General features: G+C 42.5%; 1 protein-coding gene across 4 annotated transcripts in view; it reads left to right on the top strand.

Annotated features, from left to right (window-relative positions):
- Positions 1–12291, top strand: part of LOC143964534 (E3 ubiquitin-protein ligase RNF213-like) — a 582447-nt gene that overhangs the window by 486376 nt on the left and 83780 nt on the right. For all 4 annotated transcript variants that reach the window (XM_077474318.1, XM_077474320.1, XM_077474317.1 and 1 more), the window contains exon 49: positions 10623–10745. In XM_077474318.1, the coding sequence (XP_077330444.1) occupies positions 10623–10745 (123 nt within the window). The remainder of the gene's footprint in view (positions 1–10622; positions 10746–12291) is intronic.

A 12291-nucleotide genomic window follows, 5' to 3' on the forward strand; every position in this document is an offset into this window, starting at 1 on the left:
CCATCGCTGGCTTTAACGGCATGGCTATTGAGAGCCAGGTGTTGAGGAACCGGGGTATGTCGGACTCAATATTTCCAACTATGTTGAGGGCACGGAAATTTTCTTCTCAGAAGATATACCATCGTACCTGGAAGGCCTACATCTCCATGTGTGAGGAGAAAGGATGGCATCCACGTTCCTTTTCCATAGCAAGAATCCTGCTGTTTCTCCAGCAAGGAATAGACCAGAGATTGGCTTTGAGCACCATCAAGGGGCAAATCTCAGCTTTGGCTGTCTTTTTTTCAACGACCCCTGGCATCACACTCCTTAGTGGGTACCTTCGTTCAGGGGGTACGACATGTAGTCCCTCCGGTGCGCCCACCGTTGCCCCCATGGGATTTGAACCTGGTGTTGTCGGAGCTTCAAAAACCCCATTTGAAAATATCAGGGAGATTCCCCTGATGACTCTTTCCCAGAAAGTGGTCTTTTTAGTGGCCATCACATCGGCCAGGCGGGTTTCTGAATTGGCGGCCTTGTCTTTTAAGTCGCCCTATCTGGTCATCCACAGGGATAAGGTGGTGTTGCGTCCGCAACCATCTTTTCTACCAAAGGTGGTCTCGGCTTTTCATATCAACGAGGACATTGTATTACCATCACTGTGTCCTAAGCCGAAAGCACCCTAAGGAGGTGGCCCTTCATGCTCTGGACGTGGTTAGAGCCCTGAAGGTGTATTTGGCTGCCACTGTTCCCTTTCGGAAGTCAGACTCACTGTTTGTTTCGGTGGCTGGTCCAAAGAAGGGCATGAAGGTCTCATCAGCCACCATTTCCAGGTGGATCAGACAGACAGACAGATTGTAGTACAAGCCTACACCTTGAAGGGGCAGGTGCCCCCTTTTCCGGTCACGGCCCACCCTACGAGGGCAATCGGAATGTCTTGGGCCTTTCGACACCAAGCGTCGGACACTCAGGTGTGTAAGGCGGCGACCTGGTCGTCTGTCCATACGTTTACCAAGTTCTACAAGGTAGACATCAGTGCATCGGCTGATGCCTGTTTTGGCCGCAAGTTTTGCAGGTGGTCGTGTAGTTGCAATTAAATATGCAACCTTTATTTTTTCCTGTTTTTTCAGTAAAAACGCAGTACTGTTATGTTAATGCACGGTTGCATTACTTCCGCAATTGGTTGCGGTCTTGGGGATCACTCCTGTTGAGGATACCCGGTTATTTGGTGGTGGTTTTTCAACGCACTGCAGTTTTTTGTGCGTTTAGTTTCACTAGTTCCCACTTGCCATGGTGGATGAAGTCTTTATGCTGTTTTTTCCCACCGCTTGTTTGGCACTGCTTAGGGACGTCCCATTTTGTTAACGTACTGAGTCTGCTAGGGCAGGCTGTGGGGGTTGTAGCCTAGGGACCTCCCCCCCCGGGCGGAACTAAAAGTTCTGAAGTGTTGTATTACAACTTTGCCTAGTAATCTCCAGTGATAGGGCTGACAGCCCATTTTGTTACAGAGAGGATCTGTGTCGGTCGGTGAATTACAGAGAAAAGTATTTTACGGTGAGTACAAAAAATCCCATTTTATTGCGTTATAAATGGAAAAAGAGCGAAAATTCTGTAAAAAAAAAAAAAACAAGCAAAAAATGTTTTTCTTTCTTTCTGTCATAAAATTTAGCAAATTAGTAATTTTTCTTCATAAATTTTGCCCAAAATTTATACTGCTACATATCTGTGGTAAAAATAATCCAAATCGGTGTATATTATTTGGTCTGTGTGAACCTTTTAAAGTCCACAAGCTATGGTGCCAATCGCTGAAAATTGATCACACCTGAAGTACTGACGGCCTATCTTATTTCTTGAGACCCTAACAAGCCAGACATTCCAAAGTATTTAGAAAGACGCATGGTGAGTTTTTTGTAGTAATAGTAGTAGTAGTAGTAAAGTAGTAATTTTTTCCCACAATTCTCTGCAATACCAAGATTTTTTTTCTTCACAAAATTGTCAAATTATTAGGTTATTTCTCACACACAGCATATGCATATCACAAATTACACCCTAAAATACATTCTACTACTCCTCCTGAGTATGGTGATACCACATGTGTTAGACTTTTACACAGCCTGGCCACATACAGAGGCCCAACCTGTAGGAAGCACCATCAGGCATTCTAGGGACATACATTTCAAATCTAATTTGACTACCTATTACACTTTGTGGCACTGAAGGGCACTGTAGTGGCATGGATGCGAAACTGATGTGGCATGGATGAGCCATGGATGGGGATGGTTGAGCCAATAATGTGGATGACTGGGTATGGCTTAATATGGATGGGATGTCGGAGTATGGCTGGGTTGGTGTGGGTGGGTGGGTATGGATGGATGAGTATTGCTGAGCATGGATGGATGGATGAGTATTGCTGAGATGGATGAGTATTGCTGAGCATGGATGGATGGGTGAGTATTACTGAGCATGGATGGATGGATGAATTTGGCTGTGCATGGATGACTGAGCATTGATGGATGAGTATTGCTGAGTATGGATGGATGGATGAGTATTGGTGATTATGGATGGGATGGCTGGATGAGTGCTGGAATGAGCACAGATCAGCGCTGTGGACACTACACATCCACTACACACCTGATCTCTCCCCTCACACTGTACCGATCGGTACGGGGAGGGGAAAGATGAACTGGACATGATGCCGGTTTGTTTACAAGTGAACACTCCGTCATTTGACGGAGCTATCACATGGTAAACGGCTGCTGTCAGCGGCCATTTACCGTGATGCGCTGGGTCCTCGGGACCCGGCAGTCACAGCTATTACCAGGTGCACACCCCAGGACACCCTCCCAGAATAATCCGACCGCACTGTAGCTGTCTTTTGGCTATGGCCCGGTCAGCAAGTGGTTAATAATATTTGAACAAGACCAGTAAATTTACTGTAGTATTTTAGAGTACAGTATGGGACACAGGTCCTTCCCCTCTAGTCTCTGTGATCTCTTGCTGCTTGCTAATAAAATTGGAGTTTCACAAAATTGGCACGGTTATATGGAGGACACTAAGGGTATGTCCACACTGAACACGGGTTTGAAATTGTGAGAATTGAGCTGAACTCGCACGATTTCGAACCTGAATTTCAGTGGGAGTTCGGGGGCAATTTGAAAGACATCTGTGTGGGTTCGTACAGGAACTACTTTTGAAAATCAGGCGGTGCCACAAAGTCTGCGTTGCACCGATTGGGACAGTGTCGTTGCTGGCATTAGTCTGCGATTTGACATGTCAAACAAAGCTGAAGTGAACGAGGGCTAATGGGTGGACCTAGTGAAGCTTTTGCCAATGTCTATGCAGCTGCAGGTACCGGCATATACAATTGTGTTTAACCACTTAAGGACCGCCGTATTGCCATTGTACGTCATCACAATGGCACAGGCAGGCACAAGCACGTAAATGTACGTGCCTGCCTTCCAGCGGGTGGGGGGTCCGATCGGACCCCCTCCCGCTGGATACGGCGGTCCGGTTCCCTCCAGGAGCGATCCGTGATGAGGGGATGGCCGTTGGTTTCTGGCCACCCCCTCTGGATTGCTCCTGGCCAATGACGAGCTTCCTCCCACTGTGTATTGTTTACACAGGAAGGAGGAAGTGATGTCATTCTCCTCGGGCGGTCTTTTTGACCGGACTACGAGGAGAAGACTAAAAGTAAGTGCACCAAAACACTACACTGACACATAGGTACACATAGGTACACAACCCCCCCCCCCCCCCGATCCCCCCCGCCCCCCCCCCCCCCCCCCCCAGTCACAGTGTCACTGATTGCATTGATCATTTCTTTACTGATCACTGCATTCAGTGTCAGTTGTAACAGTTAAAACTGTCAGGGCAGTTAGTGTTAGGTCCAGGGTAGCCCCCTATCACCCCCCAATAAAGATTTAACCCCCTGATTGCCCCTAGAGTTAACCCTTTCACCCCCTTTTGCCAGTGTCACTAAACGATCATTTTTCTGATCGCTGCATCAGTGTCGCTACTGTCGCTAGGTAGCTAGTTATTTTTTTTAGGTTCACCGCCAGGTTTTTATATTGCTAGGTACCCCGATATACTACCCAATAGTGGTTTTAACCCCCTGATTGCCCCTAGTTAACCCTTTCACCCCCTTTTGCCAGTGTCACTAAGCGATCATTTTTCTGATCGCTGCATTAGTGTCGCTACTGTCGCTAGGTAGCTAGTTATTTTTTTAGGTTCACCGCCAGGTTTTTATATCGCTAGGTACCCCGATATACTACCCAATAATGGTTTTAACCCCCTGATTGCCTCTAGTTAACCCTTTCACCCCCTTTTGCCAGTGTCACTAAGCAATCATTTTTCTGATCGCTGCATCAGTGTCGCTACTGTCGCTAGGTAGCTAGTTATTTTTTTAGGTTCACCGGCAGGTTTTTTTAGCGCTAGGTACACCGATATACTACCCAATAATGGTTTTAACCCCCTGATTGCCCCTAGTTAACCCTTTCGCCCCCTTTTGCCACTGTCACTAAGGGATCATTTTTCTGATCGCTGCATTAGTGTCACTAGTGTCGCTAGGTAGCTAGTTTTTTTTTAGGTTCACCGCCAGGTTTTTATAGCGCTAGGTACCCCGATATACTACCCAATAATGGTTTTAACCCCCTGATTGCCCCTAGTTAACCCTTTCACCCCCTTTTGCCAGTGTCACTAAGCAATCGTTTTTCTGATCGCTGAATTAGTGTCACTAGTGTCGTTAGGTAGCTAGTTATTTTTTTAGGTTCACCGCCAGGTTTTTATAGCGTTAGGTACCCCCATATACTACCCAATAATGGTTTTAACCCCCTGATTGCCCCTAGTTAACCCTTTCACCAGCGATCACAGTATAAGTGTCACTGGTGACGCTGGTTAGCCAGTTATTTATTTAGGTTCCCCGTCAGGTTTTTATATAGTTCCAGGGACCCCCATATACTACCTAATAAAAATTTGAACCCCCTGATTGGCCCTAGTTAACCCTTTCACCACTGATCACCGTATAAGTGTTACGGGTGACTCTGGCTAGTTTGCTTTTTATAGCATCGGGGCACCCACCATTTATTACCCAATAAAGGTTTAACCCCCTGATCACCCGTTGGGTGATATCAATTAGGTTTTAGGGTCAGGGTCTGCGTCGCCCCAGGCAGCGCTAGGTTAGTGCCAGTACCGCTAACACCCACACGCAAAGCATAAACCTCCTGTAGTGGTATAGAATCTGAACAGATCAATATCTGATCTGATCAGATCTATACTAGCGTCCCCAGCAGTTCAGGGTTCCAAAAAAACGCATTGTTAGCGGGATCAGCCCAGATACCTGCTGGCACCTGCGTTTTGCCCCTCTGCCCAGCCCACCCAAGTGCAGTATCGATCGATCACTGTCACTTACAAAACACTAAACACATAACTGCAGCGATCGCAGAGTCAGGCCTGATCCCTGCGATCGCTAACAGTTTTTTTGGTAGCATTTTATATTTAAATCCGGAAGGCAGTGCTTGGTTTTGGGGTCCCGTACGTGGCTAGGCTCCCAAAAAGTCCCCCACATGTGGTATTTATTTTGGGGTGTAATTTGACTTATGCCCATAGCATGTGTGAGCAATATATCATTTAGTGACAACTTTGTGCAAAAAAAAAAAAGTTTGTAATATTCCCGCAACTTGTGGCAAAATATAAAATATTCCATGGACTCAACATGCCTCTCAGTAAATAGCTTGGGGTGTCTACTTTCCAAAATGGTGTCATTTTGGGGGGTTTTGTGCTATTTTGGCATTTTATGGCCTTCGAAACTGTGATAGGTAGTGAGGAGTGAAATCAAAAATTTGCACCCTTAGAAATCCTGAAGGTGGTGATTGGTTTTCGGGGTGCCGTGCGCGACTAGACTTCCAAAAAGTCCCACACATGTGGTATCCCCATACTCGGGAGAAGTAGCGGAATATATTTTGGGGTGCAATTCCACATATAACCATGGCATGTGTGAGCAATATATCATTTAGTGACAACTTTTTGTAAAAAATTTTTTTTTGTCATTATTCAATCCCTTAGGACAAAAAAAATAAATATTCAATGGGCTCAACATACCCATCAGCAATTTCCTTGGGGTGTCTACTTTCCAAAATGGGGTCATTTGGGGGGGGGGGGGGGGGGTTTGTGCCATCTTGGCATTTTAGCACCTCAAGAAATCAGCCATAAATTAAAAGCTGTGTAAATTCCAGAAAATATACTCTAGTTTGTAGCGCAAACCAAAAAATATACGCTTATTGACATTTTTTTTACTAACGACATGTGGCTGAATAAATTTTGCCCTCAATGTATGACTAAAATTTAGTTTATTCGATTTTTCTTATAACAAAAAGAAGAAAATATCTTTTTTTTTCAAAATTTTCGCTCTTTTTCCATTTATATCGCAAAAAATAAAAATCGCAGAGGCAATCAAATACCATCAAAAGAAAGCTCTATTTGTGGGAAGAAAAGGACGCAAATTTCGTTTGGGTGCAATATTGCATGAGCGCGCAATTACCAGTTAAAACAGCGCAGTGCGAAATTGGAAAAAGACCTCTGGTCCTTAAGGTGTTTATTGGTCCGGGGCTGTAGTGGTTAAAAAGTATTTGCCTCCTTTCTGATTTTTTATTTTTTGCATATTTGTCACACTTAACCACTAGGCGTCTGCGCTATAGCCAAAAGATGGCTACAGCACGGACTCCAATTGCCGGGAGCGCTTCCCTGGATGTCATCCTGTTTACTTCCGCAATGCGCACTTCCGTAATGCGTGCTCCCGCGGGCGTGCATCGGGGAAGTTCTGTGCTGGCCGTGTCCCTTTGACACAGCCAGCCACAGATTGCTGTAAATGGCCAATCACAGCGGCCATTTACAGTGCGATCGGAGCTGCCAGTGAGAGATGATTTCAAGTGTAAACATATGAGATCATCTCTCATTGCCGGCTCTCTCTCTTCACATCAGTGTCACCTGTCAGTTTCACCTGCCACATCAGTGCCATCTGTCACCAGTGCAATCTGCCAGTGTCACGTGTCATTCGTGCCACATATCAGTGCCATTTGTGATCACTAAGAATGTCACAAAGATTATTTTCAGCCGATGAGACATACAATATTTTTGTGGTCGACAAGAGCAACAGGCAGCTCTCTGCTTTGGATTCCTCATATTTGGATTCTGAGTCTAACGTGGACTACAAGCCTGTCCCAAGCAGTGCAACACTGGAAGCCCCAGAGGAGGATGAAAGTCCGCCTGTCAGACGAAGTTGTACTGGTGAGGAGGCAGTGCCATCCACCAGCACTGCAGTGCCTCGGCAAAGGCCACGTACCAGTGGGGTGTCACCTCAGTCCCAAATGGTTAGGTCCCATGCCAGCCTTCTCTATTCTCTTCAGAACCCCTTATGGCTTTCTCCTAATTCAAGAGAAGCTATCATTCCCCCTTTTACTGCCCAGCCAGAAGTCCAAGTGGACACAGAAAATACTTCACTAATCGATTTTTTTCAACCTTATTTTTACTGAGGACATGCTTGCATCAGTTGTGGCCCAGTGCAACCTATATGCCCAACAATTTATAGCAAGTAATCAAACGTCCTATTATGCCAGTCCCCACGAGTGGAGAGCCCTAACAGTGGAGGAGTTTAAACATTTTTTGGGCCTCACATTCTGTATGGGACTAACCAAAAAAATGTTTTATGTTCGTATTGGTCTACCCTCCCCATCCACCACATCTTTTCCTCAGTAATGCCCAGGACCAGATATCTCATGATTGAGATTCCTACACTATAACGACAATATCCAGTGCCCTCCCCGAAATGACCCAAATTTTGTCTTTTTTTAAATAAAATTTGGCCACTATTAAATTATTTTTCTAATATCTTCCCCCAGTTGTTTACCTCAGACCAACACATATGCGTGGACGAGTCCCTTGTCAAATTTACTGTCAGGCTGGGCATAAAACAATTTATTCCCACCAAAAGGGCCCTCTATGGGGTGAAGATGTATAAATTGTGCGACCAAGCTACAGGGTATACCTATGCCTTCATGGTATACGAAGGGAAGGACACCCAGCTACATCCCCCTAATTGCTCAGAATACATTGGATCGAGTGGGAAAGTTGTTTGGGAACTCATAAACCCACTCCTGGAGGAAGGCTACCATTTGTATGTGGACAATTTTTATACTAGTTTGCCCCTGTTCCGCAACCTTCACAGAAAGAACACTCCAGCATGTGGCACCATAAGGAGAAATCGGAAGGGCTTTCCTCAAAGCCTCATCAACAAGAAGCTAAGAGGAGGGGAGGCGGCGAGCTTACGGAATGAGGAAATTCTGGCTGTGAAGTGGAGGGACAGAAGGGATGTATACGTTCTTTCATCGATCCACAATAATACCTTTGTGGAGATCACCAGGAGGAATGGCCGAATCCAAAAGCCAACCTGTATCCACGAATACATGTTCATGGGGGGTGTCTACTTCAACGACCAAATGCTCGAACCCTACCTTGCCACAAGACGAACATACCCTGGCTTGTTGTTCGACCACGCTTCTGCCTACAGATTCTGTTTATACCCCTGCCTGATCAGGAACTGACCCTGGTTTGTTATTCAACCACGCTTCTGCCTACTGATTCTGTACATGAAATAAAATAAAATAAATTTAGATTTAAGATTTATGTATGTATTTATTTATTTTACAGTTTATCTACTAGATATACCAACTACTCCTGAGGAAGCTCATTTTCGGAGCGAAACATGTTGAGTGGTATATTTTATAAGTTCCATAAACTGTATCAAAATCCTTAATCAAATAATGTGATTAAGTGCTTTTATGATTTATATTGTTTTGTATCTTTTGTGTATAATAAAAATGTGTGTTATTTTTGCGCTATTTCTTTCTACTTGATATTGTTTCTATTATGATATATCAGCACCTTGAAAGTCCCTAAGGGTTAGATCCCTTGCCCCTGTTGTTGTGTTTTTCCCTATTACAATGACAATTTTGTGGAAAAATAAAAAAAATCTTAATTTTCAAACAATTATGGGAAAAAAATTACAACATCAAACTCCTCACCATGCATCTTAATAAATACCTTGGAATGTCTACTTCAAAAAAGGGGTCATTTGTGGGGTATTTGTACTTTCCTGGCTTGTTCGGGTCGCAAGAAATGAGATAGGCCACCAGTGTGATCATTTTTTTATGATTTGCACCACAACTTGTAGACTCTATAACTTTCACACAGACCAAATAATATCCACGAATTTGGGTTATTTTTACCAAAGATATGTAGCAGTATAAATTGTGGCCAAAATTTATGAAGAAAAATTAATAATTTGCAAAATGTTATCACAGAAACGAAAAAAATTGCTTTTATTTCAAAATGATCGGTCTTTTTTCATTTAAAGCGCAACAAATAAAAAGCCCAGAGGTAATCAAATACCACCAAAAGAAAGCTCTATTTGTATGAAAAAAATGTGGGTACCGTATTGCATGACTGAGTAATTGTCATTCAAAGTGGGAGAGCACCGAAAGCTGAAAATTTGTCTGGTCACGAGGGGGCTTTAAGTGCCCAGTGGTCAAATGACTCAGATCATCTTACAAATGTTATTATTACAGAAAGATATCCTGAGTAAATACAAAATGCAGTTTTTAAATGATGGTTTTATTTATTAAGGCAAAAAAACTGTCCAAACCTGCCTGGCTTTATGTGAAAAAGGAATTGCCCCCTAAACCTAATAACTGGGTTGTGCCACCCTTGGCGGTAACAACTGCAGTCAACGTTTGCAATAACTGGCAATGAGTCTTTCACATTACTGTAGAACAATTCTGGCCTACTTTTCTTTGCAGAATTTTTTTAATTCAGCCACATTGGAGGGTTTTCCAGCATGAACGGCCTGTGTAAGGTCATGATACAGCATCTCAATTGGATTTAATTGTGAGATGAACCTTTGTTCTTTTTGGTCAGGAGTGGCTTTGGCCTTAGAACTCTCACATGGATGCCATTTTAGCTCAGTCTCTTTCTTGTTGAATCATGAACAATGATCTTACCTGAGGCAAGTGAGGCCTGCAGTTCTTTAGATGTTGATAAGGGTTCTTTTATGACCTTTTGGATGAGTCGTGGTCATGCTCTTGGAGTAATTTTGTTGGCCAGACACTCCTGGGAAGTTCACCACTGTTCCAAGTTATCTCCATTTCTGGATAATGGCTCTCCCCACGGTTCACTGGAGTTCCAAAGCCTTAGAAATGGCTTTGAAACCCTTCCTAGACCGATACATGTACATTACTTTGTAATCTGTGCTTGAATTTTTTTAGATTGTGGCATGATATGTGGCCCTTTGTGATCTGTTAGCGTTCTTCACTTTGTCACTGCTTCTATTTATGTGATTTCTTGATTTAACGGGTTTGGCAGTAATCAGGCCTGGGTGTGGCAAGTGAAATTTAACTTGGCTTTAACTAAAAAATTGTGGTTAATCACAGTTCATTTTCATATTGTCATCATTTTCTTATGTGTACAGTTTTATTTGGAAATGTATAGCAAGTGCTATAGATCAAACAAACTGCACTCTGTATATATGTTAGAATCTTTACATCTGGCAATGTTAAATGACATTCATTACCCAGACTGTTTTATGTTCATTATTGCAGAACACTGAGACCAATCACATGGACCATTTCTTGGTATGTGGTGAAAGCTACAAAGTACTGAGGGAGGGTATAAGCAGAGCTATGATGGAAGGCAAAGAAGAAAGGATTGCAACTGCTTTAAAGGTATTGTAGATTTTACAATAATTTTTTTTACAATAATACAATTTTTATTTTATTATTACGATATACAATACGTTTTTTATTTAGTACTTGATGATAAGAATTACTGATCCCTACAGCAACTGTTTTGTGTACACTTCAGCTGTCAGCAATACAAAGCATTGAAAAGTTATTTACAATTGAAATATATATACATATACATATACATATATATATATATATATATATATATATATATATACATATATATTATTTTTTTGTGGGCTTTTTTCAATGTGAACCGTGTAAATATATGTTAAAGGTGTAAAGTATTAGCGAACAAAGCAAACAAAAAAAACGTTTTAATTAACAGTTTATAAAATAGAAGTGAACAAAAAAATCAGCGGGAAAATAATAATTAAATGGAAAAGGAGAATAAGGAGTTAATTAAGGCTCATTAAAGTAAATATATCAATGATTATCAGTTAAAAAGAGTAAACATGGTTGATTTATAATAAATGGCTTCAGTCAAACACTAACCATGAGTGAAAGAAATGTTTTTGTGTTATTCATATTTTCTGAAAAGTGGTCAAATTCTGTCAGGGTACAGTGCCTTGCGAAAGTATTCGCCCCCCTTGAACTTTTCAACCTTATGCCACATTTCAGGCTTCAAACATAAAGATATAAAATTTTTATTTTTTGTGAAGAATCACCAACAAGTGGGACACAATTGTGAAGTGGAACGAAATCTATTGGATTTTTTAAACTTTTTTAACTAATAAAAAAATGAAAAGTGGGGCATGCAAAATTATTCGGCTCCCTTGCATTAATACTTTGTAGAGCCACCTTTTGCTGCGATTACAGCTGCAAGTCGCTTGGGTTATGTCTCTATCAGTTTTTCACATCGAGACACTGAAATTCTTGCCCATTCTTCCTTGCAAAACAGCTCGAGCTCAGTGAGGTTAGATGGAGAGCGTTTGTGAACAGCAGTTTTCAACTCTTTCCACAGATTCTCGATTGGTTTCAGGTCTGGACTTTGACTTGGCCATTCTAACACCTGGATACGTTTATTTGTGAACCATTCCTTTGTAGATTTTGCTGTATGTTTGGGATCATTGTCTTGTTGGAAGATAAATCTCCGTCCCAGTTTCAGGTCTTTTGCAGACTCCAACAGGTTTTCATCCAGAATGGTCCTGTATTTGGCTGCATACATCTTCCCCTCAATTTTAATCATCTTCCCTGTCCCTGCTGAAGAAAAGCAGGCCCAAACCATGATGTTGCCACCACCATGTTTGACAGTGGGGATGGTGTGTTGAGGGTGATGAGCTGTGTTGCTTTTACGCCAAACATATCGTTTTGCATTGTGGGCAAAAAGTTGGATTTTGGTTTCATCTGACCAGAGCACCTTCTTCCACATGTTTGGTGTGTCTCCCAGGTGGCTTGTGGCAAACTTTAGACAAGACTTTTTATGGATATCTTTGAGAAATGTCTTTCTTCTTGCCACTCTTCCATAAAGGCCAGATTTGTGCAGTGTACGACTGATTGTTGTCCTATGGACAGACTTTCCCAC

The sequence above is a fragment of the Lithobates pipiens genome, unplaced genomic scaffold (assembly GCF_037356315.1).
Source record: "Lithobates pipiens isolate NorthernLeopardFrog02 unplaced genomic scaffold, aLitPip1_a1.2 Scaffold_8, whole genome shotgun sequence".
Taxonomy (NCBI): Eukaryota; Metazoa; Chordata; class Amphibia; order Anura; family Ranidae; genus Lithobates; species Lithobates pipiens.